Source organism: Microtus oregoni, unplaced genomic scaffold, assembly GCF_018167655.1.
Source record: "Microtus oregoni isolate MIOR12 unplaced genomic scaffold, Mior012 000000F_ref0000247, whole genome shotgun sequence".
Classification (NCBI taxonomy): Eukaryota; Metazoa; Chordata; class Mammalia; order Rodentia; family Cricetidae; genus Microtus; species Microtus oregoni.
In genome coordinates, this window is record NW_024543059.1 from 21,990,505 (window position 1) to 22,009,082 (window position 18,578).

Sequence of the window (18,578 nt, forward strand, 5' to 3'; positions counted from 1 at the left end):
GTGCTCTTTGGTACATAGGATATGTTTCAAAGCCCAGCTTCTTAACTGTGGCATCGCTTAACCGAATGTGGGGGTATCAAATACTCTGGCAGCCGTGAAAGTTTCCTGGCCATGTAAGGACTGAAAATTAAATGAAAATCAAACAGTTAATGAATGGAAGGTATTTATGGCAGAACTGACCCATGTTACCATAGCACTTCACTACAGCCTTAGTTCTGAACACACAACACGTGCCATTTACCTTTCATGTGCTCTTAATATCAAACAGCATCAGGAAATGCTTCCTAGAATACCTTGGCTCAGAACTAAGACTGTTATATGCTTTGAATTACAGTGTTTTGTCTGTACAATAACATTTTCTGCTCTTATAAAATCATAATGATTTAATTAAAGAAAACATACTTTTCATATTTTACTAGCATCATTCTTCAGCATGTGCCAAATTAATAACCTTTGTGTTTTATTATGCTGTTATGGTAGATTTTATTTTTATAATTACTATTTATTTATGCGCATATACACGCATGTGTAGAGATTGGACAATTGTGGAACCACTTCTGTCCTTCTACTAAGTGTGTGTCCTTAGGATCCCAGGTCTTTAGACTTCACTTACTGAGCCATCTCTCCAGCCCAGAATATTTGCTTTGAAGAATTTCTGTGCTTGAGTTGCTAACTTAAGCTTTAAAAATAAATTGTTAAATAGAGTTTGGCTTGGGATTAGGGAGGAATTTCCAATAACTTTTGAAATGCCTCTACACAGAGTTCTGCTGCTTACATGGTGCAGCATCCTCAGCATTGACAAATCAAACTATCAAAGAACTCCGAGGAATGTTAGAGATTGTTACAGCATCAAAATTCAGCCAAGTTTTAATTCTTCAGAGGAAGAGAATGCATCTCCATTTCATTAGCATGTCTTTTGCTTTCATCTTCTATTAGTGGTAAAGTATTTACCTCAAAGAAATGTTGTAAAATAAGTTTCTTGGTAATTTATTTCAGCAAATATTTGACTCGTAAACCCATTGTATAGACCTAAACACATGGGGGTACCTGAAAGTTTCTTGGAGGAAAAGTGTCATGGGTAAGAGTTTAGGAAGCCCTGTTCTTTAGTCATGGCAGTCATGCTATGCCCGCTAAATCTCAACAATATGGTTATGTGTAAAGCTTGCACAGTAACAACACCAGGTGACCTGCCAATGTGGATGAGGGAGATTTCACTAGACTCTGCTCCTAAATGAAGAACTACACTTAATCAAAGTTTGCCAGAAGAGGGAAAATTGATCTTGTCCAGGGAAGAGTACCCTCGTAGATTATCTAGTCCCAGATGGTAATCTCTAAACACATATGAGCAACAATAAATAGATACAATAGTACACACATATACATATATACTCACATAGCTTTGTTACTTTTATATTGTCATGACCAAGCATCCTGGTCTGTGAAATGTTAATTTGGGGCTCATTGTTACAGAGGGTTAGCATGCATAACTGTGCAGAGCATGGGAGCAGGCAGGTATGGATGATGCTAGAACAGTAGCTTTGTCTGCAAAAAGGAGGAGACTCTGTGTGTGTGTGTGTGTGTGTGTGTGTGTGTGTGTGTGTGAGAGAGAGAGAGAGAGAGAGAGAGAGAGAGAGAGAGAGAGAGAGAGAACACTAACTGGAATGGAGGACATAGGCTTTTGAAACCTTAATACCCTGCCCATAATGACATACCTCCTCCAACAAGACAACAAACCTTCCCATTCTTTCTAAACTGTTTTTCCAACTAGGGACCAAGTATTCAAATATAGAAATCTATGGGGACCATCCATTCAAGCTACCACGGCACATATATACATATCTAGCAATAATAGAGAAGAGGTAAACAATTTGAAAGGGAGGTCAAGAGAATTGGGAGGAATTGAGGAAAGAGGAGGGAGAGGTATAAATTATATATATATATATATATATATATATACGCATATATATACACATATATAGTTAGTACCCTTGAATGATGATACTCTCAAAAAATTAAAAATTATTTTCAAAAAGTCCACTTGTTAAATATCATCCAGCTGGTTCTAGAGGTAGGCTCAATCCAAGCATATCTGAGAATTAAGCCTGTGTGCAGAATGATATGTTCTACACAAGCTGGGAGGGCATTTTGAAAGTAGAGCGATCCAAAACAAGACAATTTAAAAGGAAGACATTCATTTTCTTCTGCCTCTACTGTGCCCCATGAAAAACAAAGATAAAGGCAATGCTTCAAAAACAAATGCTGATAAATTGAAAGGTTAGTTACTCAACCTAATCAATGAATTCTGCCATGTGGTAATACCCTTCCCCCATAGTTCATTTGTCAGTTGAAGCAGTAAACCCTAGCTTTGGTGATACCTCATATGGTAAGTCAGTGGTGCGTCCCACTTGCTTGTTTCCAGAAGACCTACCTTCCACCCATAGGGCTTCAGTTCAGTGACCACAGAGAGGCAATGTGACAGCCACAGAGGGGAGGAAACAGCTTGTAGCTTGCAAAAAGAAGCAAGTGCCTCAGGCCCATGACACTTCAGTTCTGTGGTTGTTACTGTTTGTGTGACCTCAACGTGGCTTCCGTGAGGCTGGTATATATGACATGTTCTAGGGGTCTTTATGAGTATGATCTTCTTCATCTCTATCTTTGGGGAATATACCATCTGCAGATGATGAACTTAGCACTAGGAACGTAGCAACTGGCAATGCAGTCAGACCTCCCTTCCTTATAGAGTTCCTATGATAGATACATAAATAATTCAGAAAGTGCTAAGTGTCAAGGAGAAACAGTAAGTGGAAAACATCTTTGAAAGCACTGTGTAGAGATGCTACACAGAGGTCTTAGGAATGGCTTCTTCTGAGTAATCAACCCTCTTTGTTTAGCATTTCTACTACTGTTATTTGGGGTGTTGGGAATAAACAGTCGATATTCTGGGCAATGGATGCAAAGCTGAGTTATACTCCCAACCTTGAGAATATAATTTTTCACTTGAAGGGGAGGCAAGGTAGCAAGCTGTGTGTGTATCTGGGGAAGCCGTGGAGGATATGAGATCAGTAATTTTGAAGACTGGAGAGCAGCAGGCTACCAAGGAATGGGTGAACATTTCACAAAGAACAAGCAAGTATTGTAGCTCAGGGGGACAGGAAGAGGGAGCAATGGAGGAGACATCAGAGAAGTATCAGAGGTTGCATGTCTGCACTGTTTTCCTACTCTGTAGGATGACTCTTAGACTTTGGTGATGGCCTGGTACCATAAGTGTGCCACATAGATTCAAAATGAAACTGAGGCTCAATGCCATGCCACTCACACACAGTGCAAAGTGAGTCAGCAGAATGTTGGCCATGATTCTCACACCTGCTCTAGACAATGGGGTTGGGCTAAGTGATGGTTTGCCTAGGGTAAGAGTTCTGAGAAAATCTGATGGCCAGTGAATAGCAGGGAAAGGCTCTTCCCAGGGCTTCATCCTTCTTGCTTCTAATACCTTTTCATGTAACAGTACCAACTGGTGAACATCAACAGAAGACCTTGGGTTGCTGGCTGCCTTCAGTTTTAAAAATAAATTTTGGGTTGAGGCGGTAGCTCATTGGATACAAAACACACTGTGTCACTGCGTGAGGACTTGAGTTTCAGTCCCCAGCATGCACTTAGAAGCCTCACATAGCTCTGAACTCTGTAATTCCACCATTGCTATTGGACACGGAAACAAAAATGGGAAAAATCCTTAGGAATGCACGGGGCAGCTAGCCTGGCATAAATAGTGCAAAAACAATAGACGCCCTGTCTCAAATAAAGTAGAAGGTTAGGACCTGTACCCAAAGTTGCCTTCTGCCCCTCTCATGCTTGTCATAGCATATGTCTATCCATATGTGCACACATGAATGCCCACTCCCATCAAACACATACAGAGAGAAAGAACTTAATTCTTTTTTTTCCCTTTTTTTAAAATTTATTTATTTATTAAAGATTTCTGCCTCCTCCCCGCCACCGTCTCCCATTTCCCTCCCCCTCCCCAGATCAAGTCCCCCTCCCTCATCAGCTCGAAGAGCAATCAGGGTTCCCTGACCTGTGGGAAGTCCAAGGACCACCCACCTCCATCCAGGTCTAGTAAGGTGAGCATCCAAACTGCCTAGGCTCCCCCAAAGCCAGTACGTGCAGTAGGACCAAAAACCCATTGCCATTGTTCTTGAGTTCTCAGTAGTCCTCATTGTTAGTTCTTATCGTTGTGTATATTTATGAAGTATAATATTTTAACCCCGTACACATGTATAACTTTTATTTGGTTTTTCAAGACAGGGTTTCTCTGTCACTTTGGAGCCTGTCCTGGAACTAGCTCTTGTAGACCAGGCTGGCCTCAAACTCACAGAGATCCGCCTGCCTCTGCCTCCCAAATGCTGGAAACATGTATAACTTTTAATAGCACAAGCAGCATAGAGTTTCCATCTTTCATGAAGGCTTTGCTCTATACCTCCCAAACATATCTGCCATAATAATAATGATGATGATAATTATAATAACAGTAATAAATTGTCTAGCATAGTGACTCCACTTTGTTATTAATTCTGTTAAAGTATATATCAGCATTATCTCATTGGAATGCCTCAATTTTCAAAGCGCTTGCCTGGTACAGTGTCCTCCCTAAAGAAGTCATTCATTAAGTAGCCTTTGAATTGTCTTTCCCCTAAAACCTACAAGGTAAGTATCGTGCCTTGCTTCTTTGGAAAAAGTCTCCTTGTCCGGAAATATAAGCAAAAAAAAAAAAAAAATCAAAGACACTAAGAAATAGCAGAAGTGGGTATGAGTCTAGGGTCTAGGTTTTCCCCACCCAGATCCTTGTTTATTAAGGGATTTGAGTCTAGGTAGTCTTGAACCGGATCCTTGTTTATTACCGGGTGTTTCTGTGCCCAGTACATCTCCTGTGGTGGCTGGTCTAGGTTCATTTGACACAGCTGTGTTCCAGTGAATAGTGATGTGCTTAAAATCTTCCCACGGGCCTAACTCTCTTGCTTCTCCTTAGTGACTCTTTGGCCTCCTGGCTCTGGATTCTTCATTGTAAATTGCGGATATGATGACAGCCTTTGGACTTCTTTATAAAAGATGATAATGGGTGTGTTTGTGAGTTATGGAGTGATAAGAAAACATTAAGGGATAAATTGTTCAGCTAACACAGCTCTTGCAAATAAGAAGGAAGGTCATTTGTAACTATTACTTCTGGTTCAAGAAGTACCTGGGAACTGGCCAAACACTTATATCAGGAATTGGCCTTTTTTTTTTTTCCTTGTAACTATCCAGATACTAACTGTGTTTGACTTTGTGGGTGAAAAGGTGTCTGTCACCACTCACTTCTGATGTTACTGCATGGAGAGCACAGAAATGAACAGGCAGAACCAGAATTCAAATGAAAGGTCCAAGCCAAAAACCCAATTTTAGATATTTAGATTTTTATTCCCATTTGTTCTTTTCTTTTTTTTTTTGATATGGAACTTTTAAATTGTTGCATTTTAATAAGAAAGATACCTTTCTAATAGATGTTAGCATGATGGACCTGATATTTGTAAATGGTTAATAGCTTCTCTGGCCTGTCTGGCCATCACATTCCTGTTACTTATATTTTGCTTTCTATGTCTTGCATATTCTTGAATATCCATAGTGTTGAAAGCGTAGAATAGGTTACAGGATTTTTTTTTTCCCAACACAGGGTTTCTTTCTCGCTTTTGGAGCCTGTCCTGGATGGAACTCGCTCTGTATACCAGGCTGGCCTTAAACTCACAGAGATCTGCCTCTCTCTGCCTCCTGAGTGCTGGGATTAAAGACGTGCACAACCACAGCCAGACAGGTTACAGACTTTAAATAATATGCCACTTGATACTCATATATACACTCATATGCTTTCATGGATTAGTTTTAAAATGAAATGATTGATCTCTGCCAGTGTTGCCTCGTTGTTAGCTTGTCTTCCTGTGGGTATATGCCTTGTTCTACTGAAATCGGACACCCAGGGATGACACACTTTGTTGTGGCTTTTGAGTATACAGCCCAGCAAGAACTACATGGAAGGTCACATTCATACGAGATCACATTAAGTGTATGGAAAAGGCAAAATTTATTTGTTCATACCAATGTTTTGCTTTCAAGTTCCTTGGTGACAGTTTGTGTGTGTGTGTGTGTGTGTGTGTGTGTGTGTGTGTGTGTGTGTGTGTGCAAGAGTGTATTTACATTCATGTACATGTAATCACATGTGCTAAAGCATGCCTGCATGTCTGTATTTGTGTGTAGAAGTCAGAGGTCAACTTTAGGTCTTTCTTTTCAGGAGATGACCACTTTGATTGTTTAGACAGGGTCTCTCAGTGCTTGGAGCTAAGCCAAATAGACAAAGCTACTTTCCAGCAAACCTCAGAAATGCATCTGGTTCTATTCCTCAGCCCTAATATTACAAGTGTGCACCAGGATGCCCACCTCATTACATGACATCTGTCAATCAAACTCAGGTCTTTTGCTTGTTAAGCAAGTACTTTAACCAACAGAGCCATTTCTTTGGCTCTGTGACAGACAGACAGACAGGCAGGCAGACAGGCCTGCATGCACGTGTGACACACACGCACATGCGTGTGCGTGCGCGCGCGCGCGCACACACACACACACACACACACATACACACCTTGTATCCATCTCAAACCTCCCTGCGCCCTTCTGGGTTTCAATGAATTTTCATTCTTTTAGGTTGGGGATTCACACCTACAGGGGACACAAATTTTGGGTTAGCTTCCCCTATGGCGTAGTACTCTATAGTAGAATGCAAAGCCCTGTGTCTCTAGAGGGAAATCAAAGAAAAGACACCTGTTGCCTTGGAGGAGAGCTAAACACCCTCACATATACATCATGTAGGAAATAATTGCCCTAATATATTTTGGTGTGAATTATTAGATTTTATAATGTTCAAAATTATTCATTCTTTCCTGAGTATGTGCTTAAAAATAATTCGTCTAAAATCCTCAAACTGATGCTCAGTGATTCTTCACTTTGTAGAGAATCCTGCTTGGCAATTAAGGGACATGATAATGATGGGAACTTGGATGGTTTCAAAGGCAGTGTGCAAAGTGAAAGTATACGCTGACACACTGCATGATGTCTTTGACAAGACAATCTATAAATGGCAAGGTAGCATGATGGAAATAGATCAGTAGTTGCCTTGGCTGAGGAAGAGGAGGAATATGTTAGCATAGTGGGATAGAATGGAGGAGTCTCCTGAGTGGCAGAATTGTTGTGTATCCCGACCATAGAGCAGTTGTTCAAATCTACGCCTCTTTAAAGTCACAGCACACGTAGCAATGTGGCGATCTTACTTTGATGCGTTTTAGCAAACCCAACATGCCTGATTATTTTTACTCAGAACATAAACACCAACATCTAGCGGCAGAGGATTATTGGCCGCTCCTTATGATGCAAATATAATTGTGCTCCTTTTACTAAGACACCAAGTCATAACTCCAAGATCTAGTTACTAGGCTTATGGATGAGATGGGAATGTTATAGATTCTGCTCAGTGGATAATTCTCTGGGTTCTGGGTAAGAGTGCATGAGACTGCTTTAAGTTATGTGTCTCCCAGCTGTTGTAACTCGTCCTCTTGTGCATATGGAATGCCTTTCTCTTCTTATGGTAATCATTTTCCTTCCTTCCCGTGGATATATAGTGGATGACAGTTACAGTGGCTGTGGGAACCATAACTTTAAGTTCGGTGACTTCTGTGAGTAAAACCAGCCATAATGTTGAATTAATGTCATTGCTCACATGGAATTTCCCTGTTGCTATAAGTGGGAAACTTACAGCGTATTTAAATAAAGACTTGGCGTTCATTTTCAGTAGTATATATATTATGGCACATATACAGACTAATTTGGTCATTTAAGTAGCATTATTATGAAATAGAATAAGGCTAACATTGGAGATTGTATACAGAGTATCATGTTTTAGCATAATGTCGTTTAGCCATCCACACACTTCAAAATGGAAGATAAGGAGCTGGAGAAATGGCTCAACATTTCTATTACAGAAGACCCAGGTTCAGCACACTGTGTTCTCTAACTCCAGTTTCAGGGCCTGCAACATCTTCTCCTGGCCTCCAAAGGCACCAGGCATGCATATGGTCCACATGCTTACTTGTAACACACATACACACACACCAAAAGTAAATATGTAGATGAAGTGGAAGATGGCAGACTCTTATGACAGTCAGTGAATAGCCAACTAGAACTCTGCTCCCAGCCCTGGTAGCTTTGTAAGACGACCTTCAAAAATGGTCAACTGGAACATTGATTCATTTAATAAAATTAAATGATAGTGGAGACTTTCCATGCTGCAGAGCATCAGAATCTGCTGGTTATTGTTATATTGAAACATCAGTATTGACATAATAAATCAGGCAGAAATTGGGGGCTTGGTAATGTGCAGTATAAAAGTCATGCCATGAATTCTTTGGCATCAAGAAAGTTGGGTAAGAGTCTAATTGTTGATGGCCCAGCCTATCTTGCCTGGGTATCAGTTTAGAAACAGTCAATCAAGGTGATAGCAAGAACCTGAAGGAGAGGTTTTCTTGGCTCTGGACCTGTTGTTGCCTTCTTGTCTATCATTAGGCTGGGCCTCACATGGGTGTTGGGTACAGTAAATGGAGTGTATGTGCCCTAGAGAAAACTCAAGGCACAGGATATTTCCCTCCCCCCTTCCTAGGTGAGTTCATATGAATTGGCCACGAGGTCTTTATGCTCTGAGGACATTTGACCCAGGGTTGGGGGAGCAGAGGAAAGTCTGAGAACAGTAGAATCGAGAGCTCCAGGGCACCTATTATTCCTGGCTGAAAGCTTATTGGTACGCACACCATTTCTGTGTGTTATGGCCTCCTGGATGTTATCAAATGCAGAGCGGGGAGGTCAGGGAGCCTTTGCTTCTCTGCAACTCTTCATCCTCCCTTGTGGAGGATGAAAAATGGCCCTCTTATGCTGGGACTGTCTCAAGGTCTGGGAGTGTATGTCTTAGTGAGGAAGGCTGCTTAGCATACCCCAGTGAATAGGAAGACTCAGGTCATCTGTGCCTCCAAACACGGCCTGCATACCAGGGGACTGTTTTCTAAGCTTTCTCTGCAGGCTTCCTTGTCCCCACGCTGGATTATAACTTTGGAGTTTCCCAGTTATTAGAGCAAGGCATGGTATCTATTTGTTCATACAAGTAATTATCTGAACTGATATGCCAGGCAAATGGCGGCATGCTCAGATTCCCAGGAGAGCTGCCCAGGAACCCAGCCAGCTCCTGTCTGTGTTTCCCTGCGGGCATCACGGGCATCACCCTGGCTCTCACACTGCTCGCTAATGCTGCAAAACCCTGAGCTTTTCTAGATGGTCCCTCGTCTGTGTGCACACAACTAGCCCAAGAAGGCTGCTGAACATCACACTTCCTATTGACAGACATATATTCTGTCACCCCTCCCTTCCTGAGAATCGTAGCATATTGACACAATGACATACATATGACCCTGTAAAATCATCTGTTGGGAATTCCTGGTTCCTAGTTTTGGATTGGTCTTTTGACACCTGTGGGACCCAAGCTATATAGTTGGAAAAAGATTTCCCAAATTACATATTGAATGGGTTCCTAGTTTGTGTATGTTGAATTCTCTGGGGGCTGGGCAGCTCAATTTAGTTTGGTCGTTGCAGCCCAGGCAGTTCCTCCTTGGAAGGGGCGTGGCTATGTGCCCTGAAAATTGTCTTCAAGCGAATGTTGTTTGCTGTATGCGTGGATGTACTTATAATCTCGTACCCAAGCATGCTCTCATAGATAACCTAGGTCTCAGAGGCCATGGCTCAATCGACACCTCTGAGTTCACCTCTTCTTGCCACACAGTTAGCAAAGCCTCCCCCATACCTGAAACCAGGCATGCAAATATCAGATTTCCCAAGGACCGAGGCGGGACATGATTGCAAGGCAATGTTCATTTGCTTTCCTAAAGCAGAGTTTTCTTTTCTTTTACAGAAGCCACATGGCAATGATGATCTTAATGCTTCTATGACATCTCATCATTTTGAAGAAGAATCTGTGAGTGATGTTCAGTACACCTAACACTGATGTCAGCCTTGTAAATACGTCTAACCAATTGCTTATATTTCTTGGCTTCTTTCTCCTTAAAACATATAAAATGGTACCCACCAATAGAAATGTGTCTTGGAAGTTCTAGCTGGAAGAGATTAATTCGGGTTTATTGATTGGTTAGCTTGGAATAGATCTGTCTAAAAATACACAATAACCATGCAGCTGTGTTTGGAGGAAAGAGGACAAAGCCCTTTGAAGCCTTCTGCAACTTTGAAAAGTCAAGGGCAGCTGCAGCCACAAGATCAATTGGTTGAGTGTCTAATGAATGAATAATAAATCATTCCACCTGTTCTTTGAAGAAAGTTGGGAGCTTGAACTGGCTCTAGCGTTACAGGGGATTCATACGATTCACAGGTACTCGAAAATAGTTGGGTTTGTCGCTGGGGCCCATGACAGTTGAAGAATTCCCAGAGAGTGAAGCGGTAGCGCTTAGGGGACCGGATAGCAGCAGAAGGGTAGAGCGGGACACCAAGGAAGGGCCTGAGGGATGAAAGTGAAATGTTCCTACCCTGGAGAGCCCAGAGCGGAGACTATCAAGTGTTGACTTGGGGACCTTGGTGAAGAACCTGTGTCTGGAAGATGGAGACTCACATTGAGAGTTGAACTTATAGCCATGTGTAGGGGGTCTGCTGAGTTGGTTAGGATTGGTGGGGATATAGAGAAGAAGTGGGAAACTTCCACAGCTGAGGTGGCTATGGGGACACGCCTTGGTGGCAGCTAGCCCCATCCTCCTTTCTCCATACTATTCCTTCTCTGGTGTTCTGTTCTTATTTTTAAAAGTTTATCCCCCACCTACCCTGTGTGTGTGTGTGTGTGTGTGTGTGTGTGTGTGTGTGTGCACATACCTGTACATGTGGCTACACTTGCCTTTGTGCACATGGAGGCTACAACAGGGCATACCCCTTTCATCACCTTCCACTTGTTCCTTTGAGGCAGAATCTCTCCCTGGACCGACATTCGTATTTTCTGTGCTAGGCTAGATGCCAGCCAACCTGGAAGAACCTCTCTGTGCAGAGAATATTTGGCTTCTTTTGTTGGTTCTGGGGCTGAAACGCCAGTCCTCATCATGACACAGGAAGCACCCAACTGCCGAGTCATCTCTCCAGGCTGAGTGAATAGTTTTATAAGAGAACTCACAATGAATTAAGGGGTTGAGGGATTTCGGACATCGACATACCATCCGTGTTGGGAAGTTCATCTTGTGAAGTTATACTCACGACTACCTCTTAATTCAGAGACAATCCCACTGGGGGAAAATATAAAGTAATTGACTGATAATGCATTTAACGACCATTTTATCAGAGCCTGCTACAGCGGGGGTTCATTCTTGACAACTGTTGCTTTTGCCATTCCTGATTAGTAAGCGATGTCTCCACTTGGGCCCATATTTCACTGACTCAGATCCCTTTCTCACCTGTGCAGACGCTTGGAGAAGCCGGAGATTGCCTGAGCCACCTCCCCAGCCCCTTCGCATACCTACTCACCATACACCTGAAGGAAGGCCGCAACCTCGTGGTCCGGGATCGCTGCGGTAAGGTTGGTCTGTTGTGCGCTTGCTCAGTAGCCATAAAGACCCTCTCCGTGTCCCGCTCCAAAGGCATGATCAGGCATTGTACAGCTCACACTGTTTAGAGAGGAGCTGGTCCCTCACACCATACTCACAGCTTCAGAGTCTTCCATATCCATTGACTGTGAGGTATTTAAAAGTGATATATGCTGGTGTCCTTAAAAAAAAGAGTAATAACAACATATAAAGCTATTTTAGAATGAAATAGCCATGATAATTTGTATTTGGCATATAGCAAGCGGTCTAGCAAATAGTCCATTGGTCTTACCCCTTCATTGAAAAGAGTGAGTGGATTTCTAAGATGAGACAATGAGATTAATTGATGCAGATAGCCTTTAAAGTTCTTCCCTCCTGCTTTGAGACCCTAGAGGCTCCCCTTTGTAGTCATTATCTGTCTTTTCTTTGTCTTCTATACAAGTCTCTATACATTTCTATATAGAGAGAAACTAAATTGAGACCACGATACCCATATTGTTGTGCAATAGACATCAATTCTTACTTTGCAATACATCTTCAAGATAATGCATGGTTTTCTGTGCAAATATACTTTCTTTTTTAAACTCAACGTGTTGCTCCAAGTCCTTTGTATCTGTGAATTGCCCAAGAGGTTGTTCATATTTTCTGTGTCCTTGGGCCCCCACTTATGGATGCCATCTTTGTTCATGATGGCCTGCCCCCAGTTAAGAGGGTTGAGACATGCAGCTGAGCAGGTAGTACCTTTTTTTTTTTTTTTTTTTCTGTTCTGCTCTTGAGTAACTCCTGCCACCTGCCAGTTAAGACTTTTCTTCCTGGCATATTGCCCATGCTGTCTTCCTGTATGTCCACACATGTTGTGCTGGTTCTTCCTTGGGTAGCATCAGTGGACAAGGGAGTGTCGATCTATCTTCTGCTATATGAACAGTGCACCAGGCCCTGTGTTCAATCATACATATGTTGGCTTCCACTTCTTGTATCTGCTGCCTCCAAGCCTGGAGCATGGCAAGCTTGTCTGTCACACACACATTCTCCTCCTATTCACCCAACCTGTGCATCAGAATTCTTCCTACAACCCTTCCTTACTGCATGTATTTGTCCTGTCAATTCTTCCACAAATCTGATCTCATTTATACAACTTCTGTCAGTCAGAACTGTGTGAAGTACATCCTTTGTGTGTGTGTCTCTTTCTCTGCCGTTGTTCTTTCCTTTCTTTTTTCTTTTTTGTTTTTGGTTTTTTGAATAGTTCTGACTACCCTAGAACTCTTGCTCTGTTGACCAGGCTGGCCTCAAACTCAACAGAGATCTGCCTGCCTCTGCCTACCAAGTGCTGGGATTAAAGATGGTCAACACTATCACCTGGTACATTTTTTCTTCTTAATAAATACTCTCTCTTTTAATATGTAGTTTTAAAACAGAGGATATTGCATTGTACTTGTTAGTAAGTCTATTATTTCGTATTCAGTACCACAATTTCTCACCTGTCATTTGAATCATGCGTGTTTTATATCTGTCGTAAAGACATCCATGTCTATAGATACATTTCATGCCAATTTAGTAAGAAGGGTCACCTAGCTCTTCATAGCTGAGATAACATATGAGGGATGTGATATTGAATCAATACAAGTGACCACTTACAGATGACCTGACCTGCTAAGTGTCCTAGTGACTACTTATGTCAAAAAGGAGCATTGTCAAGTTCATGTGACAACTTCCTCAGGTGTTAAGAATATTCTGCAGAAAGTGTATTTAATTTTACAGGTCCTCAAACAAATTTGCTGTGTGTGTGTGTGTGTGTGTGTGTGTGTATGTGTTTTATTTTGCAATGCATATATTCTCACAAACATATGTACATCCTTAATATTTTTGGAATTCTCTTTCCTCCAAATCTTTAATTTTGGGGACAATCATAGGCCCTGGATCCTTTTGTTCTCCTTTCTAATCTTTTGATCCTCTCTCATATATGTGAGTTATCTAGCTAGCCCATTCTTGGTGAGTCATTCGAATACAATCACTGCACATCCCTATTCAGTGGTTGGTTTACTTGGGTGATGATGAAGCTATGGCCATGTCAGAAAGAGAATGAAACACTGGGGCTCAGGTGCACTACTTTCAAACTTTGCTGTTTTAATTTTTATTGACACACATTTATGGGGTATCATGTTTAGGTATGTACAAACATATGGAATGATTGTATGTGGACAGTTTGCTTATACATCACTTTAAACAGCTTATCAAGGTGACAACATTGACTATCTTCACCTTCTGGAACACGTTATATAGTTTGTTGGTTGTAGTCATTCTACTGTGTGACACCAGTTCAGAACTGCTTGTCCCACACATCTGTAACATTATGCCTGTGACTAACTTCTGTCCCCCTCTCTCTTCCCTATGTCCTTCGTGTCCCATGATATCCACCATTTTACTCTTAACTTCCCTGAGACTCTTTATACAAATGAGAACACACAACATTGCTTTTCTGAGCCTGGTTTATTTCACTTAGCACAGTGTTCCTCGGGCTCATCCCTCTCCTTTTATCATTGGAGAGTGTATAGTCATTATTCACAAAAGAGGTGTATTTTTATTTTATTTTACTTAAATGGAATAATAAATTTAACTTTTAATTTGATTTGGAAGTTCAAATACATGTAACTGATCAGCTATTGACTTCCAATTATGATGGAGGCTTTCCAAGGTATCAGATGTTTAAGTTACCCCTTCAGCCCTGGGAAACAGCTGGAAGATGGTTAATTTCAATGCATTGTTTTATTTCATGGGTTTTGCTCATAAAAGTTATTTTTGATGAATCATTCTCTGTTACCAAAGATCTCAGCTTTTTCCTTGAATTGTTACAAAATCATTCCTGTTTAGGAAACCTTCTGTCTAGATCTAGGTTGGCAAACAGTTTAGACAAAAGGCCCTGTGGTAGTTAGTTTAGGTTTCCTGGCCTATGAGTGCCAGCTCTTCAACTTGGGGTAATACGGTGGGAAAGCATCCATAAAGAGTACATAGGCCAATGGACATGACTATGCTCTGTGAAAACTGCATTAATGTAAGCAGAACAAACAGACTAGATGTTGGACTGGATTGAACCCAGGTACTAAAGCTGCTGACCTCTGACTAGAATATTATGGTCTGATTTTTGGATTCCTCCTCTAAAAACATGGTTTTAATAGCACAGTGACCAAAACCACTGTTTGAATCAAGAAGATGTGCTTACAAAGCAGTCGTAATTGGAAGTTCTGACTTTTACTAGATCTAGAAAACATCTTGGTAAAAAGACAAAATATTACATTAATATCTGGAGATATTAGGGAGCCAGAAGTCATGGTTTGGTTTTTCTCCAGGTTTTGAGGGGAAGACTCAGTTTCAGGAGAAGCCTGCAGTTAGACAGCATCAAGAAAGCACTAAACTGTGCTTGAAGATGTCTTGATCTCGATCCAGGCACTGTCGTGCCCTGGTTGGCCTGGGCTGGGAAACACACCCTGCTGATGTTGAATCTTTTGCTTCTGTCTTTGAAGATGCTGAGATTTTCTGGGATTTTTTTTTTTTTAAAGGATTTCTGCCTCCTCCCCGCAACCGCTTCCCATTTCCCTCCCCCTCCCCCGATCAAGTCCCCCTCCCTCATCTGCTCGAAGTTGTTAGGTGTTCTTTGGAAAGAACTTGTTAGGGACTTGTGGCTCAGGATGTTGAACAGTTTTACCACTGGTGCCCTGTGAAGCGCAGGGGTCTGCAGTTTCCACCCAGGACTGTCTGACCTTGGTTTATGTTCTCTTGATAATTTTCTCTCTCTGTATGTGTCTCCTGCTGTCTCGGTCTCTGTCTCTCTCTCCCTCCCCTGCCCTCACTCTATCCCTAAGTCTCTCTTTCCACCCCTTATAAACATGACTATATACATATGAATACTTATGGATATGAGAACAGTGTCATGTGAGGCCAAAAGCTTTAATTACATAGTTCTAGAAGTTTGGACGCATATCAAAGATTGCCCTGGAAGGACTCTTTCTGGTGTGGAATTATTTGCTTTGGGTTTCTGATACGTCCCTTTGCCTGTACCACACAAGATCTACAATGGGCATTTTGTGTCTACGTGAGGGATTCCTTTCTTTTCCTTTTTTTTTTTTTTTTTTGGCAAGCAGTTTTGCTTGCTGTAGTGTGAACTTGAGTACATCATTGTCTGGGCATGGCCTTGAGCTCGCTCTTTGAGGAATGCCATGGCCATTCCCCTCTCGGTAATTGTCTGTTTGTCCTTGCCTCAGCCCTCTTTCTCTCCCCTCTTTGTTTTTGTTTTCTTCTCTCTACATCATTAAGGACCTACTTTGTATTCCCTGTTTTCTTCCTACTTTGGGGGCTGTAAGATTACCCATGTTGTACTGTTTTTGAGCACTTAAGACTTGCCTTTTTCTATGGTATTGGTGTGGTTTTGGTCCAGTAATTTTAAGTCTTGGAGACTTACAGCTGAAGCAAATAACACAGCCATTAAAGCGTTTTCCCCTTGATGGTAGGTTAACCCAGGCCCACAGCTGTGGCCTTAAAGAATACTGTGGTGCTGGTGCCCTCTTCTGGCTTCTCTCCAGCATTGCAGTGGGGAAAAATGAAACCATAACACCACGAGGGCCATAACCATCACTCCCACTGTGTTGAGGACTGATGATTTTCTTTGTGATTTGAGCTTTTTGAAAACTCATGCCCCGTTCCAACACAAAACTTCTCTTTTTATTCATATCTGGAATAGATATGTATTTGACATTTGTTTATAGAGTAGTGACGGCTTCCTCTTCAGATGACAGGAGGTCACTTTTGAGAGGAATGATCTAAAGGCCAAGAGCATCAAGACCACCACATGAATAGGTGTTTAAAAGCTGATGGACTCCACTAGAGTGTTCCAATGGTCAGCGCCTCTCATTTAAATCTTGCTACGCATAGCAGGCTAGGTTTCATGATTGTTGCCTGGCGATGGTGACACACACCTTTAATCCCAGCATTTGGGAGGCAGAGGCAGGCGGATCTCTGTGAGTTCAAGGCTAAGCTAGTCTCCAGAGTGAGTGCAGGACAGGCTCCAAAGCTGCAGAGAAACCCTGTCTAGAAAAGCAAGCAAGCAAACAAACAACAACAACAACAAAAATGTTTCATGATTGTCTGTTTTCTTTATAATGAAGAAATGATCACATTAGAGCCATAGAGAAACAACCTCCTTGATGGGGCTTCAATGACCGACAGGCAGGTGTTTCTAGAACTCATTATTTGAAGGACTCTTTCTACTCTGGGGGTGGTATTGTGCCCTCCAGTTTAAATTTGATTCAGAAAATACTCCTCCGGATGCAGTGACTGACATGGGAGAGGGAGCAGATAGGGCTCCACCAGGTCCTTACTAGAATTTAAGACGAATCTCCCTTTGCTGATATAAGTTTGACAGTGGGTTTCTTTTATACCATATAACAAACCCTAATTTATGAAATGCTCTATCACTTACTTTGGTTTCTTAAGTGTGTTCTTCTCTATTACAAAGTATTTAAGAAGAAATATAAAACCTTAGAGGGGCTGGAGAGATGGCTCAGAGGTTAAGAGCATTGCCTGCTCGTCCAATGGTCCTGAGTTCAATTCCCAGCAACCACATGGTGGCTCACAACCATCTGTAATGGGGTCTGGTGCCCTCTTCTGGACTGCAGGCATACATACAGACAGACTATTGTATACATAATAAATAAATAAATATTAAAAAACTAAAACAAAGTAAGTCATGCTCTGTTGAATCAATGATCCAAGTTAGGTTAATTAGAAAATGTATTTTATTGCTATTTATTATTATTTATTGTGTGCATATGTTTATGCGTGCGTGCGTGTGTGCGTGTGTTCAGTCACATGCATGCACATGCTCCCATGATGTGTGTGGGTACATGTATGTCACAGCATGTGTGTAGAGGTTAGATAACACTTTTGTGCTGGTCAGTTTTCTCTTAGTGCTGGTTCTAGGGATTGACCTCAGGTTACTAGGCCACTAATGTGGCAGTATCTTCACACACCGAGCCATCTTGCTGCCTCCCCACCCATTTCTATTATCACAAACCATGCTTCCCCAAATGCTCCTGCGTCTTAAACTGTGTGTACAGCTTTGGCCTTAACTTCTTTGCAAGTCAATTATTGATTTGCATTGATTTTCTCCGGCCCTACCATCATCGTCTGACTTGTTCAGTGTTCTCATTACAAGATTAGCGGTTTGCTCCCGAGAAAAGCTTACTCTTACCAGAAGCAATGAAGTGGTTCCCTCTCTATTCCCTACATTGAATATAGAATAACTTTGTTAATTGGGTAGAGAAAAAAAATCATTATCCCTTTGGTTTATTTAAATCTATGTTTGCATCAATACTTTTGGACATTTTAACATGTGTGTTCATACTTGTTATCTTTGCACGCCCTCTTCTGTGCAGAATGGCCCCTGCTTCCAGAGTGTGCTGGATGTGTTTACAGATAACACTGGGATTTGTAATCTGACCTTCACTTTTCTTTTTGAAGAATGTGTTGTGAAAATCTATTCAGAGTAGCGCCTTCCTCTGCTTCCCTGTCTACAGAGGCCCATGCTCCTCTTCCTCTCTCATTAGTCCACGCTTCTCAGACTGTTTAGTTTTTCATTTCTCATTTGTGTTTTTTTAAATCTGTCTCCATTTTTTTCCAATATGAGGACCTGAATGAAAACTTCATGTTTCTTTTTCAAAATGACTTTAGATGACCAAGGACAGATCTTTCTCTCCCCAATGTTAGATTGCCATTTTTCAACATCCACACATGCAAGTGCAGTATGTACCGGTGCTTGCTTCCCGGGCTTCTTCTGGATTTCTGCCCATGTGTTCCGTAGTGCAAGAGTCAAGTGCACACCACACTCCTACTTCTCACACA

The 18,578-nt window shown here is 41.7% G+C and overlaps 1 protein-coding gene across 1 annotated transcript in view; it reads left to right on the forward strand.

Annotated features, from left to right (window-relative positions):
* Mctp2 (multiple C2 and transmembrane domain containing 2) overlaps positions 1–18,578 on the forward strand; it is a 221,977-nt gene that overhangs the window by 51,310 nt on the left and 152,089 nt on the right. The window contains exons 3-4 of the mRNA XM_041638380.1: positions 10,028–10,090; positions 11,567–11,675. Of these exons, the coding sequence (XP_041494314.1) occupies positions 10,028–10,090; positions 11,567–11,675 (172 nt within the window). The remainder of the gene's footprint in view (positions 1–10,027; positions 10,091–11,566; positions 11,676–18,578) is intronic.